Source organism: Perca fluviatilis, chromosome 18 (genome assembly GCF_010015445.1).
Source record: "Perca fluviatilis chromosome 18, GENO_Pfluv_1.0, whole genome shotgun sequence".
NCBI lineage: Eukaryota > Metazoa > Chordata > Actinopteri > Perciformes > Percidae > Perca > Perca fluviatilis.
The window spans coordinates 965,130-984,171 of record NC_053129.1 but is presented as its reverse complement, the minus strand read 5'-3'; the positions used below and the strand labels follow the sequence as shown (position 1 = coordinate 984,171).

Below are 19,042 nucleotides of genomic sequence, written 5' to 3'. Positions count from 1 at the left end.
TCTTTCAGATTGCACTGGAGTGATCAAAACTCACAGCAGTAGCTGTAGCTAGCTGGTAAATAGCTAGATAGCTGGCCCAATTGTGTGATGACGTTAGTCCCCATAATAAGGGATTCAGCGATTCTTCGGCAGAACATCAGTCTTAGCCGATATTCGCCTCGTTGACTGTTTTTTTTTTTGTTGCAGTGGGACTCAGACAATCGCCTGCAAGCATATGCTGCTACTGTTTGGGCAGCACGGTGGCCCAGTGGTTAGTTCTGTGGCCTCACAGCAAGAAGGTTCTGGGTTCGATTCCAGGCCTTTCTGTGTGGAGTTTGTTGTCTGCGTGGGTTTTCTCCGGGTTCTCCGGTTTCCCCCACCACTAAAAATATGTTCCTCCCTAACTAGCTGATGTGTGGTGAGCGTTCTGGCGTCGTAAGGCGTTGTATGGCATCTCCCAGGTGGGTGCTACACTAGAGAGCAGTCCCCACCCCCTCTCCGCTTTTGGGGGGTGGGGACCGCTCTCTATGTAGTTATGTAGTGCACATATAAATGTAATTAAATAAAAAATAAAAAAAATACTGCAGCTGCTGATTTGGAGAAGAAGCCACTGAGTGGACGCAACGCTTGTATGGTTTAGGGAGCGGACAGCCAAGGTCAAATGGATTACTGACAAGATGATGGAGTTCATAGCATTAGATGACCAGCCCTTTTTTTAAAGCCTGCACAGCCCAGTAGTCATTTTGCTGACGTCTGTCGTGGCCACACATTCATGAGCCATTGGCTTGTGTGAGTTTGCTTAGCCTCACGGCACGGTGGATTGACAAAGATCTTACCTTAAAAGCAGTTACACTCAAAGGACAGTATATTCCTATTTTATTTTATTTTATTTTATTGTGCTGTTGCTTTTACATTTAATTTATGTTAACAAGAATCTTTTGGTTGGGCTATGTAGCCTAAGTACTGAAAGATTATCGTCACTGATTGGGTAACATTAGTTGTATAGCAGACTGAAAGGGCTTTTGAAGCAGTTATTTTTCATGTGAAAGAAGGATATATTGAAGGTTGTTTCATACATTTGTACATCGGTGCATCCCTAATAGCCATTTCATTGTGGTGAGACTTGTTGAAACTTGACCTCACTGTATAAAATGACCTGCTGCGACCTTGAGGATAATCACAGCCTCACGAAACTTTACAAATGCCAGCTAAAGACCGAGGGCAAATGGGAGGATGTATGGTTTTCCAAGGTATATTGACGATAAGGAATTATTTTGAGCAGTTTCTATAACAGAAGTGCTCACCATCCAATAACTGAAAAGTGCAATTCTTGCAGAAATCTCCAAATCGGTGTAACAAATGGTAGCAACCCAAAAATTGCTGCAACAGTATGGGAGTGGGCATTATATACTTCCATCATAATGTTCCTAGCCCTTATAAACTCTAAACTTTCAACATTTAATAGGGTTAGGGTTAGACCACAATGTTTGTTACAGATTTATGACTAGCACAAGTTGACACAGCGCTGAGCTGCATCCCATATTAATCTTCAGGTTCCCAGCTGTAAGATGATGTATAACATGCCTATGTGGCATCTACTGCTGACCTGAACATCCCCTGCCCTCCCCTAACAAATACAGAAATGGGTCTATGTGGGTCTCAGAGGGTTAAAGGACTTTGTGGTTGTAATGGTTTTGTTTGACAGAAATTTGTAAGGAAGCTTTGGTGTGCCTTTACCAGTTGTTCCCGTGTGGCCTTTACTTGGTTCTTTATTCCTTCTATCAAACCTCTCTCTCATCCACTGAAACCATTTTCTTTTCCAAAGAATGAGCCAGCCTGTCTTTACAGAAATAAAAAACCCTCTTGTTAAAATGATAACTTATGTTCTCTAACACGAATGAATGGGACTACGAATATTTCTGATTCATAAAGCCTTGATGAGGAAAGAAAATCCCAAATGAAAATGCCATGTATAATTACGCAGATCTAGCTTGTCATAAACCGTTTGCCGTTATAGATACTTCCTGATCTTTCTCAATAAGGGCATCTGTTGACTGTTTGCTGTGTCACTCAGCTTCGTGGCTTCCCTGGCACCAGAAAATAAGCCTCCTGTGATCATCTGTGGCGCAGTCATTCTGTTGTCAGTGTGGTTCGTGTTGTTCCTTTTTCCGAAGGAATAACACTGTGTATTATGGTCAATGTATCTGTTGTTGAATTCAGCCCTATTGGAATATGTAGTTGGACTGAAATGAAGATGTCACTTGTTGGTGCTCTTCATTTTATTCAACCTGTAGTAGAAGTACAACTTCTAAAAACAGTGTATGAAGATTCAATAGTGCCACATTAAAAGTAGAGAATACTCATTATCATATCATATATCCACTGAAATGCAGGCCTGCCTCCTTGCCTTAACCATTACAAACCACCAGCTGACGCTGTGCAATGTTATATTTACGATTAGCTTGCTTGGGAATCACTTTCATGGTGTGCAATGTTAATTTTCAGTTAGTCACTCCACTAATGCAGACCAGATGCGTTGTTGACTATGCATTTGCATTTCTGTCGCAGTGTTTCTTTAAACTGTGTATCCTAGAACTCTGCATCTCTGTCATACCACAAAGGAGACACAGCTCTGTGAAGATGAGCTTGTTCATGTGTGCTTATGGGTGGTTGACCTTCTGATTGTCTGTTTTCACATGTGGACATGGAGTTGGTTCATAGTAGTTTGTCATGAATCCATAGTTTAGATTACCCTAACTTCTTTCTCATTTATTGTCTGGAAGCATGTTCTTATGATCTCTTCAGAGTGAGTCTGCAAAATGTAGCCCACATTAGAGCTGAAGATCTTTGCCCGAACCCGACGGGACCCAACGGGTTCGGTCTTAATTTCTAAATTCTTTTACACGGGCTCGGGCCGGGCTCGGGCTCGCGCTTCGGGTTGCATGGTAAATGAGCCGTCAGCTGATGCGTTTCGATTAGCGTGAAAATGGATCCTGAGGAGGTGAAACAGAGGCTGGTCTCTGGAGGACTTAGCCTGTTTCTTTGTTCCAACTTCCAAGTGGCCTATAGCCTCAGTTAGACATGAATAAATGATGTTAAAACATGTATAAATGACTCATTTTTTACGAAAGACAAAGGAGCTGTGTGCGTGCGGCGCAGTCTTCTTTTTTTTTTTTTCCTTCCTTCCGCCGAAAGTGCGTGCGCGCTTCGCCGTGTAGCGCGCGTGTCCGCTGCCATTCTCGGACTAATCTAATGTTGCTGATAGACGGCCTTTTGTACAGTCGGGCTGTAAACGGGTTCGGGTTTTTTAAAAGCTGTCAATCAAAATGTACTTGTCGGGCTCGGGCCGAACTCTGTCGGGCTCAGGCCTTTTTGGGCCGTACTTTTAAGGCCCGATTACAGCTCTAGCCCACATCTCCCAAAGGCTGGGATTCAAACGATACAAATAATTGTTGTGGAGCTGATTTCAACTGTCAAACTTTTCAAAAATGCCCAAATATCTGTTTACAAATCCCTTTTTGTGGAATAGATATTTCAGGAGTGTTTTGTAATCTAAGAAGACAATCTGGGTTTGCAATACAAATCAGAGTGGGTGTCAGAATGTTGCATGGTGTTTTAAGATGAGATGAATTATGCATTAGATTAGTATGCAGTAAATGCACAACAAAAGTTGGTGGTAATAAAAAAATAAGAGCAAAATAATGTAGGTTTCAAAGCATTCAAAAACAGCAAATGTTCTATGAAGAAGGAAATGTTTTCAACCTTTTCAAGACTGTAAGGTACATACACAGTATGTGTTGGTATGTTTAACTATGCTACCTTGGAAGTGTGGGGCTATTTTGAGCCTTGTTAGTGGTATAGAAATAGCAATTTCTTTTGACTTTACCCTCTGCCCCGACGACTAGCGTTATAAGCTAGTTAGCGGTTTGAGCTAAAACTGGTCACATTCGATTAGCATGAAAACATATCCCAGAGAATGGTCGACTCGGTATCCATGTGTTATTAACCCCTAGGTTCATTTTGCGCCGGAATTGTCCTTTAAATGTCTACACATGACGCAGTTGTTTGAGTTGTTTCATTTAAATGGTAGAAGCCCAAAGAAGTAAAATTATCCAAACCCACAATAAAAAAAAATCAAAGATTAGAGAAGTCGGGAATATGTTTTGTTCATTGTTAAAGGAATATTTCACCGCTGGAAAGCTGAATATATCTTTAAATTGGGTCACTTATGTAGTAGAAATGTGAAAAAAAAATTTGGTGCCTTCTAGGCCGAGAAAAGCCAGAAAATGTGTTTTGGTCTTATATGGATGAAAAACACCAAATCCCAGAATGCACCTGCTTCGTTGCTTTGAGTCCTCTCCCAAGCCACGCCTACCGCTTGACAGACCGACAGAGGCATTCAACTCAACTCAAGCGTGTTTTATTGTCATTTCAACCATATACACGAAACAACGTTTCATCGTGACTCAAGTGGTGTTACACATTTAACATATATAAAAACGACATTATATAAAAACGACATACGAAACAGGCTACATTTAGTACACACACTTTATAGGCTCCGTAAAGTTCAGCTAACGCATACTAGCATTAGCGCTTGGTAAACACCGAGCATAAACACAGCCGTGAATTAGTGTTTAATGTAGAATGGTCGGCATTTAACAGTCACAAACTCCACCAGCAGTTAGCAGTTAAATGGATACAAATCACCACATTTCTGCGCCACTCGGTGTTAACACAGCCCACCTCTTTTACCTGGCGACAGAGCATCTCTAGCTCGGAGGGCTAGCAGGCCTGGTAGCTGGACAGTCCGGTACACTATTCAGGCAGGTTTCCACAACAACAAAAACACGGCAGTCTCTGAACTCACGTTGGGAGTGTCGTTGAAGTTGGATGTAGTCCAGTTTTGGTCTAAATGAGCAGACACTTGCAAGCAGGATCCGTAAAGTTCAGCTAACGCATACTAGCATTGGTGTAGCTAAACACAGAGTATAAACACAGCCGTGAATTAGCGTGGAATGTCGAATGGTCGGCATTTAACAGTCACAAGCTCCACCAGCAGTTAGCAGTAGCTAGTTGGATTTTATTTCTACACCAGTCCGTTTAACACAGCCCACCTCCACGGGCCGGCGAGAGCAGCCTGGTAGCTGGATAGTCCCGGTTCCGGTACACTGTTGTTCAGGCATGTTTCCACAACAACAAAAACACAGCAGTCACTGAACTCACGTTGGGATTTTCGTTGAAGGAGGATGTAGTCCAGCTTGTTGTTTAATGAGCAGACACTTGCAAGCAGGATGGCTGGGACAGGTGGACAGCTAGCGTTAGCTTTCCACCTAGCCGATGAGGAGGTCCCCTAGCCGGCTAGCGGCATTGAGCGACACCGCTGGTCTCCGTGGCGGGCGCTCAAGTAGTGTGCCGGTATTGCCTTTAATATAGTCTGTAATAACGTTTCCTCCATATTCTCCGATTGTGGCCGATGTATCCCGGGTACACACGTCCGGTAGTTTGAATGCAGATAATTGTTGTAAATGTTTTCTGCTGTAAACCGAAAAGCCTGTTTAGCGAAGCTTCAAGATGGCTGACAGTCGTTTTCATCTGAATACTCTCGGCCAGACTTCGGCAGTCCAACCCCTGTGGGTGTGTTGGAAAACATACGGAAGTAGATCCTACTACTGGCTGTAGTCCTTTGCCTCTGGCCCAAAAATCTTCCAATGACGCAAAAATCGTCATTTTACGTCATCGGAAGATTTTTTCCAGGCCCCAAATGCAGAAATCTCTCGTCTCAGGGGGACACGAGGGAGGGAGGCACGGTCATTCAGAAATACTATCGGGTTTCTACTGATACAAAGCTGAATGCTAAATCGGTGAAGTATCCCTTTAATATTTGTTCATTGTTAATTATCTTTATTGTGCACCACCCCGACTTACTGCTTCTAATTACCCCCCTTTCCTCCTCTTCTTTCCTTATACGGTCAAGACGGACACAATGGGCCAGAAAGCTTTTCAATCAATATTTACAGTGTTTACAGGGGAAAACATAAAGTTGGACTGGCAGTCCGTTGACTGCCAAGGAGAGAGAGGCGCTCCTCCATGTTTCTAATGCCTCCCAGTTTCCCACAGTGCCTTGGAAGGGGTTGGTCGACCTGGGGAGCTGGTGCCCTTGCCTGCTTCCAATAAACCACCAGCTGCAGGCTGCGGTGCTGAAGAATTTTTGATTTCCTGCGCGCACACTCCCCCACCACCACGCACAGACACACACACACACACACACTCACTCACTCACTCTCTCTCTCTCTCTCTCTCTCTCTCTCTCTCTCTCTCTCTCTCTCAAACCCCTGTTTTCAAAAGTGGGCAACTAAAAGCCGAGCAGGCTGTCTTGCAGAGCTGATCCCAGCTCTGTGTGCACTGTGAGGCCCAGGCTTCATTGCACAGTTGAGTGCAATTTGGGTACTGCACATAAAGTGTGGTTTGTTTCTGTTCTGGAGACATTGCCTGGAACAAAAGAACTGCTTCATGTGTGGGGCTCATGTGCAGGCCTGACATATTTACAGTAGATGTGTTGTCGTTCTTATGATGAATGTAAATTGTTAAAGGAAAATGTTATTGTCTAAAATGTGTTTACCTCAGTAATGTGGAGTATTGTTCATTCCGAGCACATAAACCAGTAATAAGATTCCAGATTTACGCTCTCAGCTTGGCCAGACCTTCCCAGATGAAGTTTCAGGATGTTTTAAGACAATCTCGTTGAAGATGCACAAAAGTTTCCGTTGATGACACAATTGCAGTTTATCTTTTAAAGTTTATTTTAGTTGGACTGGTGACATTAATATGGTGGGGAATTACTTTGATTCAGTGGGTCACAGCATTTGTGATGACGTGAAAAGCTCCTCTGTTAAGACTAGTCTCCTCGGTAAAGTTTCCATGCAAGCCTGCGCGTTCCTACGCTCCGTGGGAGGCAAGGTATGGCCTGTGGTTCTTCAGAGTCACTGAATCAGAATGAAATCAAGTTGCATTCTTTAACGACGACGAGTGTATATGAGTAGTTCACAGAAAAAAAGACGGAATAGCATGGGAGAGTTTGGTTGTTTCCATCAGAGCTGAGGTGTACCACGCTGTAGTCTGTGCAGCTCAAACCAGTCTACATTACTAACTATTATTCTTCCAACATTACGTAGTCCAACAAATCTAATCGATCAATATATAATCAGCTTTGCATTATCAGGCGTTAATAACCATTTGATATTTCAAATTGACTTATTAACAGCTAATTTGAATGTGTCACTCAGGTGCAGAATTACTCTCTGGAGATATTAGCTGTGTTGTGAATGTAAGATCAAGGCTCATGCACGTGATTGGATATTGGTCCTTTGAGTACCTTCAGCAGTTTGTATGCCGCTCCGCAGTGCAGCATACTTGCGAATGCGCATGCATGTGCGTGTCAGTACACGCACACACAAGCATGTCCGTTGCTTCTTTGGAGGACTGGTGCGCCTGCCAGCAGCCCTCAACAGCGTCCACTGCCAATTAGTCCTTTTATTTGTTTAAATTTTGCTGGACCAAGACACAGCAGTTAGACATTCCATGCAATGCCACTGGGCTGCTCCTTAAAGCTGCAGAGCATGTTTCGGATTGTAGCGCAGATGGGACCCTTACTGTTTCCACCATGTTGATCAATGCTGATCATGTTTGAACTACCATTTCCGCAAATCTGTTGGAAGATTTGGTTTGACAAGATCTGTAGTGTCCTCATGATCGGATCATCTAGTCTTTGCATGCTGAAGAGAGAATGGCATGACATTTGTGTTTGTGTGTGTGTGTGTGTGTGTGTGTGTGTGTGTGTGTGTGTGTGTGTGTGTGTGTGTGTGTGTGTGTGTGTGTGTGTGTGTGTGTGTGTGTGTGTGTGTGTGTGTGTGTTTTGTCCCCAGTAATGTGTAGCCCCTTTGTTTACCCCAGCTAGTGTTGTGTGGGCTATCGCTGTGGCCACAGCACCAGGTGCTGGGCTGATACTTCTGCCAAAGGCTCCTGTTGATTATTTATACATTTTATTTAGGCTTTAATTGATTTGGACGTTTTTAGGTGCATTCACTCTGGCATAGTGAATAAGCCCATTGATGGAGCATGGCAGGCCTGCTACTTCCAGAAATGAGAGTGGGACTGTGGGTCAATGCTTTGGCATGGTGAATAACAGCCTCAGCAATAGCAGCTTTGTCCCTATCTCTGCTTGCAGCGACGCGCTGCCTCAGGCCCTGTTCCACCAGCTCCTCCAGGGACAGCAAGGACTAATCTGCCCCACTTGGAGCCACCCCTACACATGGACCGGCTGCAGGCCTATAATTACGCACAGTGAAGAGGTGTGGACCTTTTTTGTTTTTGAAGCCAGGAAACAATCTAACCACACTGTTGACCCGTAACTGGGTCAGCCGCCAAGTAGTGAGTTTCCTTTCCCACAATGGTTGAGCTGCCCAGCCTCCTGAGCAGAGCCTGAATGGTGGACTGTTGTTCTCTGGCTATGTGCACTGATGTCTCCTCTCTACCTGTAATTTAAACAGGTACATGTAAACTGATAACCTATTGAGCTCCAAAAGTGGTGTGTGAAGTTGAATAATTTAAGGGCCTCATTTCCTGTAGACTTAATTGGCTGGAGGAGATGGAAAATGCTTTAAACCAGTCCCTCCAGGATTTCGTGGCCTTTTTTTAAAAAGTTGTTGCGGCCCAAAACGCAAAATGCCTGATTTTGCGGGAGCTTTTGTAAAAAAATTGCAAAAAAAGTTGAGAATCTTTTGGGGTATAATCTTTCCTAGATTTCCTAGTAACCTTACCAAAAAAAAACTAAGGATGCTGCAGATGTTGGTATAATATGAAAATGGCAGGTGGATTTAAGACAAAAAATAATAATTTATTGAATTAATCAAATTTGAACATATCGGTCAGTGGCTTGTTGATCTTTACATTGTTAGTTCATTTCCTATCCTGGGCTGGGACACAGTGCACAGTAGCTGTCCTCAATTGAGGTCATCGTGTATGTCTCATCTCTGGTTTTTCCTGCATCAACCGTGTGTGTTTGTGTGCGTGCGTGCGTGCGTGCGTGCGTGCGTGCGTGCGTGCGTGCGTGCGTGCGTGTGTGCAGCAGCCCCGCCCGCTGCAGAGAGCCGACAGGAAACGGCAGCAGGTTTCACCGACTTCAGAGTGAAAAATCGTTACAGCGTACATTGATGTTAAAATGTATACAGGCTGGCAGGACGGTCTGAAATGTTTTGCACGCTCTTTCGCTGTATGTTTTGTTGTTAAATGTGAGATGTTCGAGTCACACACACGTCTCGTCTTCATCTCAGAAACGGAACAAAATGTATTCGGCGACGTCCGTGTGTTTCGTCAACCCGTTCTCACTCCCGCTTGGTCAGTGGCTCTCAACGTCATATACTGACGTAAAGTCTGGCATGTGGGACTGCTGGGATTGGTTGAAGTCGCGGGAAACTCCAGTGATTGGTCAAAATTGCGTGTCGTGCCGAATTCACGGTGATTGGTTGAATTTGCATGAATTGTTGCAATCGCGACATCGCGAATTCCTGCAGGGACTGTTTAAACATGTAATGTGAGATATGACCGTACTCCTCTGGTTTGCATCTTTTTACCCCCCAGTCTAATGGTATACTCGCAAAACTTAAAATTTCCTTGTATTGCACGATTCTGATCCAGATTTAGATGTTGATAAGTCCTCTCTTTCACATGGGGCTTAATAGTATCTCAGAATGTGGGTCACTTAGGTTGAATAAGCTTTTTCCACTCAGTTACCTCCTTAGGAGCTCAGGACCCTCTCTCTGAGTTTCAGCCTCTCCTTGCAGCTGGCATACTCCTATTGACAGTAGCCAAATGGCTCCTCCTTCCGTTATCAGCTGCATGCAGATGTTTTGCAAAGCCAGTTTACAACTTTTCAGTTATGGCATTACACATCCTCATAGCTGAGATAAGACAGAAGCACAGCGGCTCAGATAAATACTTTGTCTACTTGGCAGAAATAAGAGGCCGGTGTGATTTGAAGCACACTCTTGACTTTTCCTCATCATTAAATACATGTGTTCAAGTTCAGGCCTCAGTGTTCACGTCCTCTGATGTATTAAGATTGTTGTCGAGAGGCTTCTCACTTGTTCCTTCTCCCTGCATCACACTACTGTACGTTGATCACCCCAGAGGAGAACAGGGCGGGCTTCATGTGTCACAATGTTTTGAATGGCATATCTGAACCTCCCACAGGAAGATGTTTCGAAAGAGTGCGGTTAGAAGAAAAGTGTGGGATAACACAAGACATGGCTGTCATGCACTTAACACTTTCAAGTTCTCATGACTGTTCTGTTCCACGTCACTTTTGTCTGTATTTCTCGTCCCTTAACGTAGTCGGGTCATGGTTGGAGAAGTGAACTTGCACCTGAGGGTGTGCCAGATCAAATCCCCGGACTAGCTTTGTAAAACCTGGGTCCAACGAGTGAATGAGACACAGCTACAAGGCAAGTCCTGTCTTGAGCAAAGCCTTGCCTGCTGTAGTGAAGTCGCACGGTGGCTAGTAGTAAAATATTGTGGTTGCCTTGGCCAGCTCCCAGGTATGAGTGGAGCTTATGCGTAGACTGTGGATGGGAAACGGTCAAGCACAGTTTTCGGTGAACAGCTACCAGACATTCTCATTTTTCTCACAGCCAACATTTGCAACATGCATTGTTAGCCAGTTTATTAGGGAACACCTAGGTAAAACAAATGCAGTCTAGTACATCAGCCTGGCAAAATCCTCCATCATGAAGGTTATAATGTTCAATTTAGAGAGGCTATTTTTTCCCTTAACTTTATCGTCATTTTGTAGGCTGTATGTTGTGGTGCTGTTGAACTGTATTCAGAGATACGCTGATAGGTGTTTCTAATATTTTGTAGGGTAGACAAAATATTAAGGGTGGTGAAGAAATCCATTCATGTATGCATCATGATTTTTTGGTGCTGCTTTTTAAAATGGATTTTTTTTGGTGCCGATTTGTATAATTGAATTCTTTTTCCCAGAATCAATATTTTTTAATATATTTTTTTTTTTTTACAGATGATTCACCTAAATATTTTACGTTTATACAGTACCGCCGACGGCGACTACATTGTATCTGACTGACTGGCTGACATGTGATGTGCATTCTTTTTAGAAAACAATTAGTTTTTAGAAATGTCTCATGATATATTGTCTCTAGAAGCGTATTATTCAACTTTTGTTTTTGTTAAAGAAGGAAAAGAAAAAAATCGCAATACTCAATACTATCGAATCGCAATACTTGTAGAAGTGCAATACATGAAAATAGCAATACAAATTCAGTCGGCACCCATGTATCTGTAAATAATAGAATCGGGACAAAAGCATATCCTCCCAGGCCTACTAAATATGAGAAACATCTCCCAGCATAAAGCATAGGTATATCAATTACACCCTTTAGGCCTGTAGATGTTTCGTGTTAAGCAGCTGATGACAGAAGAAGAAGACAAAATGATTATTTGCTCATTTCTGGTTGGAAAAGATGAGTCAGTCCTGCATTAATCTCCGGTTGAAAAACCAGTGTTAAACCATTCACACCACTGGTAAACTCCTAAGTCCTTGTTCCTATCTGAAAGGGGATATAGGGGCAGTTTCACATGGCTAAAGGACTTGGGTCACTCAAGTAACCCTTTTCGTGTGACATGATGCTAGCAACCGTCCGTTACGGTACAAACATATCCATTAAATCATAAAAAATAGAGCTGGAAAGGGATATGTTTTCTTATAGTTGTATGAGCTGTAAATTATTCCCAATTCTTAACTGTGAAGTTTGGAGAGTTCATGTGAGCATGCAGTTTGAATGTATCCTATTTCATGCATATTCTCTTGTGTGCAGTTCTCCCAATAGCAGTTTAACTGTAATTCGTTCAGAAGCTGTTGTAGCAATATAAGCCAGCAGCAGCATCTTTACTGCCAATATGGAGCTCAAGAGCACTAAGGAAAATTAGTGCAGTTCCACTGTATGTGCAAGAAAGTTTGCCGTTAGGCCCTTTGGAAAAGCCTTTTCTCTGGTTAATGTAGGGTCATGGGATAAATAAAAGTGAATGTGAGACAGTCAGGGGCAAACCCAGTTTATAGCCCTGCAGCTCTGTCTTTGTGCTGCAGTGTCAGAAATAAAGCAGTGGTTCTTGGGAATCAACTGTTCTGCAGAGCTGCCTTGCGTTGGAGCTTAAGAGAACTTTATGTGGAGATTTTCCTCCAGACCAGACTACCGTTTGCCCTCCTTCTGTCCTTAATAAGTGAATGTTGATGTTAAGATCAGTTGGAAAGGCTGTTTTTCACCGTAGTCAGTCAGAGGAGGTTTCCTTCATCTGCTACTCTTTTATTAAGGAGCTCCGTGTGGAGAAGGGCTTTTTAAACGAATCCCATCTATTCTCAGGCATTGATGTCTTGCAGTAGGGGACTTGCAGTAGACACATTGGCTCCGTCCCTGTCACTTGGACATGCTTACTTTTTCGTAGAAGAATAACAAAACCTAGACTTCTCCATCTCATTGTGTAAAGATTGGATTTTGTGCGTGTGTTGTTTTTTTACAAAAGTCATATTGAGAGTCCTATTTCTCATCAGATGTTTTCCTTTTTTTCTTTGTTTGAATTTAGAAGATGTTCAAGATGAAGGCGGTTTGCTCCCACTACTGACGCCCCAGTGCGCTGAACAGAGCAAGCAGTCCTGACCTGGCAACATACGAATGGCACAGGGAAGCCACCAGATTGACATTCAGGTTTTGCATGACCTGCGCCAGAAGTTCCCTGAAGTCCCAGAGGGTGTTGTCTCCCAGTGTGTTCTGCAGGTGGGCAAGTTCAAACGTCTGACACCACAAAAGATGATTTCTGCAAAGTAAAGCCAGACTGATAAATTATCGTTATTTAATTTATACACGGTACATTGTGGTCGATAAGTAATACGCAGCAAGTGTTTAGAAACTATTGCGTGGTTTAGTTTTTTTTTCCAACAATATCCCACTAATACCCTGGTGAACAATTCTTTAATAACAATAAGAAACTGTTGAATTGGATGTTTTCAGTCTCAGCTTGGGCTCAGCTGCTAAGCATTGTTGTTTTAACTTAAATCCGACAATATTACTACCTGAAGGACTGCAGTTAATACACAGATAACCGATAACTAATAATACAATCATGAGAGAGAAGTGCCAGGAATGATCTGAGGAAAAATTATACATTAGATGTAAATCAACATTGAGGGCCAGATGTACTAACGCTTTTGGGCCCACTTGGGCATATTTGTTTCGCAACGTGCGCGTAAAAGCATGGCGAGGTACGTACAAACAGGCCGCACTGAGGTAAAAGCGGAGACTGCCTGTCGCGGGAACTGAAAATGGCAAATTGCGCTTTTCCGTGTCATGCATATGCATTCATGGGAGGGTCAAGGGGAAAGTGGGAGTTTCCCATGAAGAGATGGGAGGGGAAGCGCAAAGTGCACCTAATTATGTATTCCGCGCTATGTACAAAAACTGCCCGTGACAGCGCGCCTCTATTTTGCGGTTTACGCCTCTTAAAAGCAGGCGTAAACCAACCGCAAGCGGGTTTCCTGGCATATGCCTCCTGGTGAAATGGCAGCAGTAATCCGAGCCACAAGGATCACACTTTTTCTGTTCAGTGAACACGAAATCATTAAGCGTTACAGATTAAGCAGCCATGCAATATTACAGTTACTGGAAGAAATCAAAGATGACATTGAATCTCCGACTCAGCGTTCACATTCCATTCCAGCAGTTGTTAAATTCCTCGCTACATTACAAATATTGGCATCAGGATCATTTCAAACAGTCATAGCATCAGCAGTGGGAATATCACAGTCTGCACTCAGCCGTATCATAGCACCAGTACTTAACGCTCTGCTACAGCGCAATTTAGGGTATAGCGGGCGGAGAAAGGCACTGATTACCCGATGAACTGCAGGTTTGGTAAATACGACGTAAGCTGAAGTATCACAGCGTGCGCTTTCTGCGGGTTGGACATGGCGCTGATAACGCTACATTCGCAAATGTACATACATCTGGCCCTAAGTGTTTTGTTTTATATCAGCCCGTGTGATTTTATTGACTGTACCTCTGTGTCTTACTGTCTACTGCAACAGATGAACCAGGCCTTACATTTAGCTGGTGTGTTTCCTAAACCTTAATGATATAGACAAAACTGTATGTGTCTTTGGAAGGAGTTGCAAACAAGCCAGTTAAGAACGTTATAATTTGATGGTATGCTATAAAATGTTAGCATCTTCTCATGTGAAACACTGATGTTGCATAATAAGTGTATTTCCTCTCTATTTTCAACAGAATAATAACAATTTAGACGCCTGCTGTGAATACTTGTCCCAGGTCAGTCCAGGCTACCTGTACAGCGAAGAAGGAAACCTCGGCTTCTCTGACGACCCTAGCCTCATCAGGCTTCGTAATCACATGACCCAGCTGAACCTGGGCCTGCAGTCTCAGAATGTGCATGTGGCCCCGGGCCGGGACGGCCTGAGAATGAACGGCAGTCGCACTCTGGCCCACAGCCTGAGTGACGGGCCCCTCCAGACAGGCCAGGCCCCCAACAGTGACTTCTTTCAGCAGGAGCCCCAGTCAGCCCCAGTGCAGTTGCCCTCCAGCATCAATGTGTCTGGTGTGATGGAGCCCACAAGCAAACCGAAGCCTCCACAGCACCTTGGACTCTACCCTCTGGGTGTCAAAGGAGCATCTATGGGTGTCCAGCAGACGCCACGCTTCAACCCCATTACCGTGACGCTAGCCCCCCAGAAAGGCCGCAACACTCCCACTTCTTTGCACATACACGGCGGTCCACAGTCGGGCCTCAGCAGTCCACAGGGTAACTCTATTTACATCAGGCCCTATGTTAGCCAGTCTGGTACGACCCGGCAGAACCAGCAAGGGGGAGGCAGGGCCCAGTACAGCCCCACCTCCCAGCCCCAGCAGCAGATATACCAGATTTCACACCCCTCCTCCATGTCCGGCTCCTGGTCCGGCCCTCAGCACGCCTCCTCCTCACATACCTCACAGCACCAGACCCAGGGCCACCAGACTTCTCACGTCTACATGCCAATCAGCTCCCCCACAAATCCCCAGGCGCCCTCCATTCTTCCCACTGGAAGCCAGGCCTCGTCCTCCGGTGTCTCCTCATGCTCTTCTTCCTCTTCCTCCTCCTCCGTCATGCCCACCTCCCTGTCTACCATCAGCCAGTACAACATCCAGAACATCTCCACTGGCCCACGGAAAAATCAGATAGAGATCAAACTTGAATCTCCTCAGAGGAGCAACTCCACAACCACAACTGCCGTGTTGCGGACGAGCAGTGGGACCCGGTCCTCCTCCACCTCCTCCTCCTGCCCTGCCTCTTCCTCCTCTTCAACTGGGGTGGCTACTGTCCCCACCACCCCTCTCTCCATCGGAGGCCCAGGTCTGAGCCGCAGCCAGCCCACTGTTTACATCTCTGCCAGCCCGCCTACTGCTGCTACCGCTCCCTCTGAGGAGGCCATCGTGGCCTCAGCCGGCTCCCGCTCCCAACCTAAGTTTTACATTTCGGCCAATGCCTCCAGCGATGACAGTGGGGGAAGGAACCCTCCCACAGTCTACATCTCAGCCAACCCTCCTTTACAGGGGTCCTCAGGGGCCAGGAACATAGGGGGCCAAGTGAGCATGGGCCCCGCCTACATCCACCACCATCCACCTAAGTCCCGTGCCTCTTTAGGAGGGGGAGGCACAGCTTCTTCCCCACGTGTGGTGGTGACTCAGCCCAACACCAAATACACTTTTAAAATCACAGTGTCCCCCAATAAGCCCCCAGCTGTGTCCCCCGGAGTCGTGTCCCCTACTTTTGATCCCAAAAACCTCCTCAGCCTACCCTCAGACCACCACTATGTGGAGCCAGACCCCCACCATCTCTCAGACCCGCTGTCACCACATAAGGAGAGACCGAGTGAGCCTCGCAGACTCAGCATGGGCTCTGATGATGCAGCGTACACACAAGGTGAGCAAAAAAGTGTCATCACTTTGATCGTAATCCCGGTCTTTAAAGTATTCACTTCATATAAGTTCTTTCTCAATAATATATTATAAATAAAGTAATTACAAACCCTTTAAACCTTTTTATACAATATATAGGATATTTTTTTGTTTTTACAATACTTGACATTACAGCGAGCATCGCAAAGTACTGTTGGACAATTTCTTGAAGCTATTTTCACAGATCTGCTCTCATGCATACATACTTTAGAATACCGCCCGCGGCTCGGACAAACCGACAAAAATGTTTAGCAAATGTCAAGTGGCTAAAGGGTGCGCAGTTGATGGCGAGAAGGCAAAAAGACCAGTTTTCAGACCGACGTTAACCATGAGGTTGATGAGATAGTACGCAGGTCTTTTGCAATCAGCAGTGGGTCTAAATTAGACTGGGTAAACCCAGCCTGATGTGCCTGCGATTTGATTTTTCCCTGCAGCTCAGGCTGGAAACCTGTACATTATTCTATCCCGCTTCCGTTACAAATCTGCGGGGAACAATCACAAACTGGCTTATCCACCTGGCGGGTTTAACACCATGACGATAGAGAAGCGACCGCAAGCAGCTTTTTGTTTACATTCAATACGGCGGCCACCGAAGCGTAGCAACCCGTTCTAAAGTACGTCATCCGGATCGTTGGTCTGATTGGTTGAAGGACTATCAAATTGCGTACAGAGTCATTTGAACTATGCCCGTTGATCACGCCTCTTGTGCAGTAGAAAATACAGAACAGACTCCCCAGAGCTTGGTCTGGTGATAGTCAGACTAGGTCTAAATGCTTTTTCCATCGCTTCCTGCCAAGAATATAATTTTACTATAAAGTATACTGTGGGATTTTAAAAGTCTCTTAACATAACATGGACTGTAATGTATTTCTTTAGCCAAACTGTGCTGCTCCGCATGTCAGTCTCCATGAGGTACTGTAGATACAAGGTGACTGGCTCAGTGAGGGCCGCTAGGATGACGGTAGTGTGAGTCCTCCACACTGAATGCAGCGTTTGCTCCGACGACCCCTGAGACTGGTGGATTCTGTAGTGTGAGTCAAACGTGTCAGAGCGCACCGCTGTTTCCTTTTTTGGGCTTTTGACTGTATTACGTGTGAGTCACCGGCTGTGGCTCCTGCACTGCGGTGACTACCACTAACAGGGGCTTCACACCAGGCATGCTGCCTCTACTGACCCTCATCAGCCCACTTTCCCTCCTACTTTATCTGCATGGCCTTAAAACATGTATATTCACACCAAAACTGTACCTGATAAAGACACATCTCACCACACAACTAACGTAATTAAACATTAAGCATTCACACCAGAACTGAAGCTGTTACTGTTTGGCAGCAGAATAACATTATGGTAATTACATAACTTTGTTGAAGACCCGGTTCTGGTTGGCATGTGAAGGCCTGTTTCAAATGCAATCACAGACTAAAAGGGGTAGTTTAGATATTTTAAAGTGTTGTTGTATGAGGTACTTATCTAAAGTCGGTGTATTGGCTACAGTAGGTGGCGGTTGGCATGCCCCTGGTTTGGAGAAGCAGGCAGGCGTACAGACATTGAAGCTAAGCAATGTACGGCTGTGGACGGGGGCAGCAGCAGCTAAATATATTTTGAGACACCTAAAAAAAAAGTACGCTTCATTTAGAATATTTTCACTGCTTTATCCTTGCCGTCAGACAGCCCTGTTTTTAATTTAGGCGGGGGAGAACTGAAGCCGTTATCTACACTCTTCAAAACCACCAGGCTCCTTTTTGGAAAAATGTACTGTAATTTTACCTCGCAGAACACAGGAGGTACCGCTGCCTCGATTGGTTAGTTTGTTTGTGTTACTGTGTGACTGGTATTTTAAAAGGTTAGTTCAGATTGACCAAAGTCGCACAATACCACAAACTAACCAGCTGATCGAGCCAGCGGTAGACCAGCAACACTCACTTCTGTGAGGTAAAATTACTGTTTTTGTCAAAGGAGTCAGGTGGCCTTGAAGAGAGCAGAGATAACCGCTTCAGTTCCCTGTCGTAAAGGGCTGTCTGACAGCAAGGGAAAGCGGTGAAAATAATCTAAATAAAGCATCCACTTAAATTGATATAGATATTTTCAGGTGTCTAAAATGTGTTAAGCTGCTGCCCCTGTCCACAGCAGAACATTGCTTAGCTTCTGTGTTGGTACTCCTGCCTGCTTCTCCAAACTGGGGGCGTGCCGACCGCCATCTACTGTAGCTAACACACTGACTATGCATAAGTACCTCCACGTACAACCACACTTAAAAAGATGTGAACTATCCTGTTAAGTCAGGAAGCTAAGTCAGTTAAGATGGAAGCATCAAATAAAACCTGGTGCAATAAGACATTGCCCTTTTGATTCCCGCCAGTATTTCTGCTGGGTGAGTAACCATACACAGCCAGACTACATCTTGTGAGCAATATTTAGACATCATTTTTGAAAAATAATTAATTTAGTATGTCATTTTAGAATGTAAAGTTTAGTAATTTAGATGTGTACCAGATCTTTCAGCAAACCTTTGCATAATGATGTGACTTGTTGCCTTCCCAAACTCCTGAATTGATAAAAACAACAATTAAAAGTAGGCGTTTAAAAGATCTAAAATTAAGTGTTATTCCCTGTGTGACCTATTTGTCAGCTTAATTTTGTGGCTAGTTTAGGAGAAATTTGACGGCGGGCAAGTGTCCCGTTTGTCTAATCATGTGTAAGACAGGGTCATGTTGATTTCTTAGTAAAGAAGAGCATTGTCCATCATCTATTGTACAGCGTAGCGCGTCTGCTGGTAACATTTGCCGCCTCAGATAAAAAAAGAAATCGCTGAAGGAAAAATGGTAGCTGCTGGATTCTGTAAGTGGGAGAACTGCAGGGAGCGCAAGAGGGACACCTGGGCGGGAGATGCGATCCATGACCACACTATCATAGTTTTAAAAAATGCAGCACAGTGAGGAGACAGAGATTTCATACACCATATAACGTGCACCTGCAGATATGCA

The 19,042-nt window shown here is 44.5% G+C and overlaps 1 protein-coding gene across 5 annotated transcripts in view; it reads left to right on the top strand.

Moving 5' to 3' along the window:
- Positions 1-19,042, top strand: part of tab2 (TGF-beta activated kinase 1 (MAP3K7) binding protein 2) — a 50,509-nt gene that overhangs the window by 25,842 nt on the left and 5,625 nt on the right. For 4 of the 5 annotated variants that reach the window (XM_039781420.1, XM_039781418.1, XM_039781419.1 and 1 more), the window contains exons 2-3: positions 12,637-12,827; positions 14,334-16,023. In XM_039781420.1, the coding sequence (XP_039637354.1) occupies positions 12,726-12,827; positions 14,334-16,023 (1,792 nt within the window). In that variant the 5' untranslated portion in view covers positions 12,637-12,725. The remainder of the gene's footprint in view (positions 1-12,636; positions 12,828-14,333; positions 16,024-19,042) is intronic. The other variant, XM_039781417.1, reaches the window with a different exon arrangement.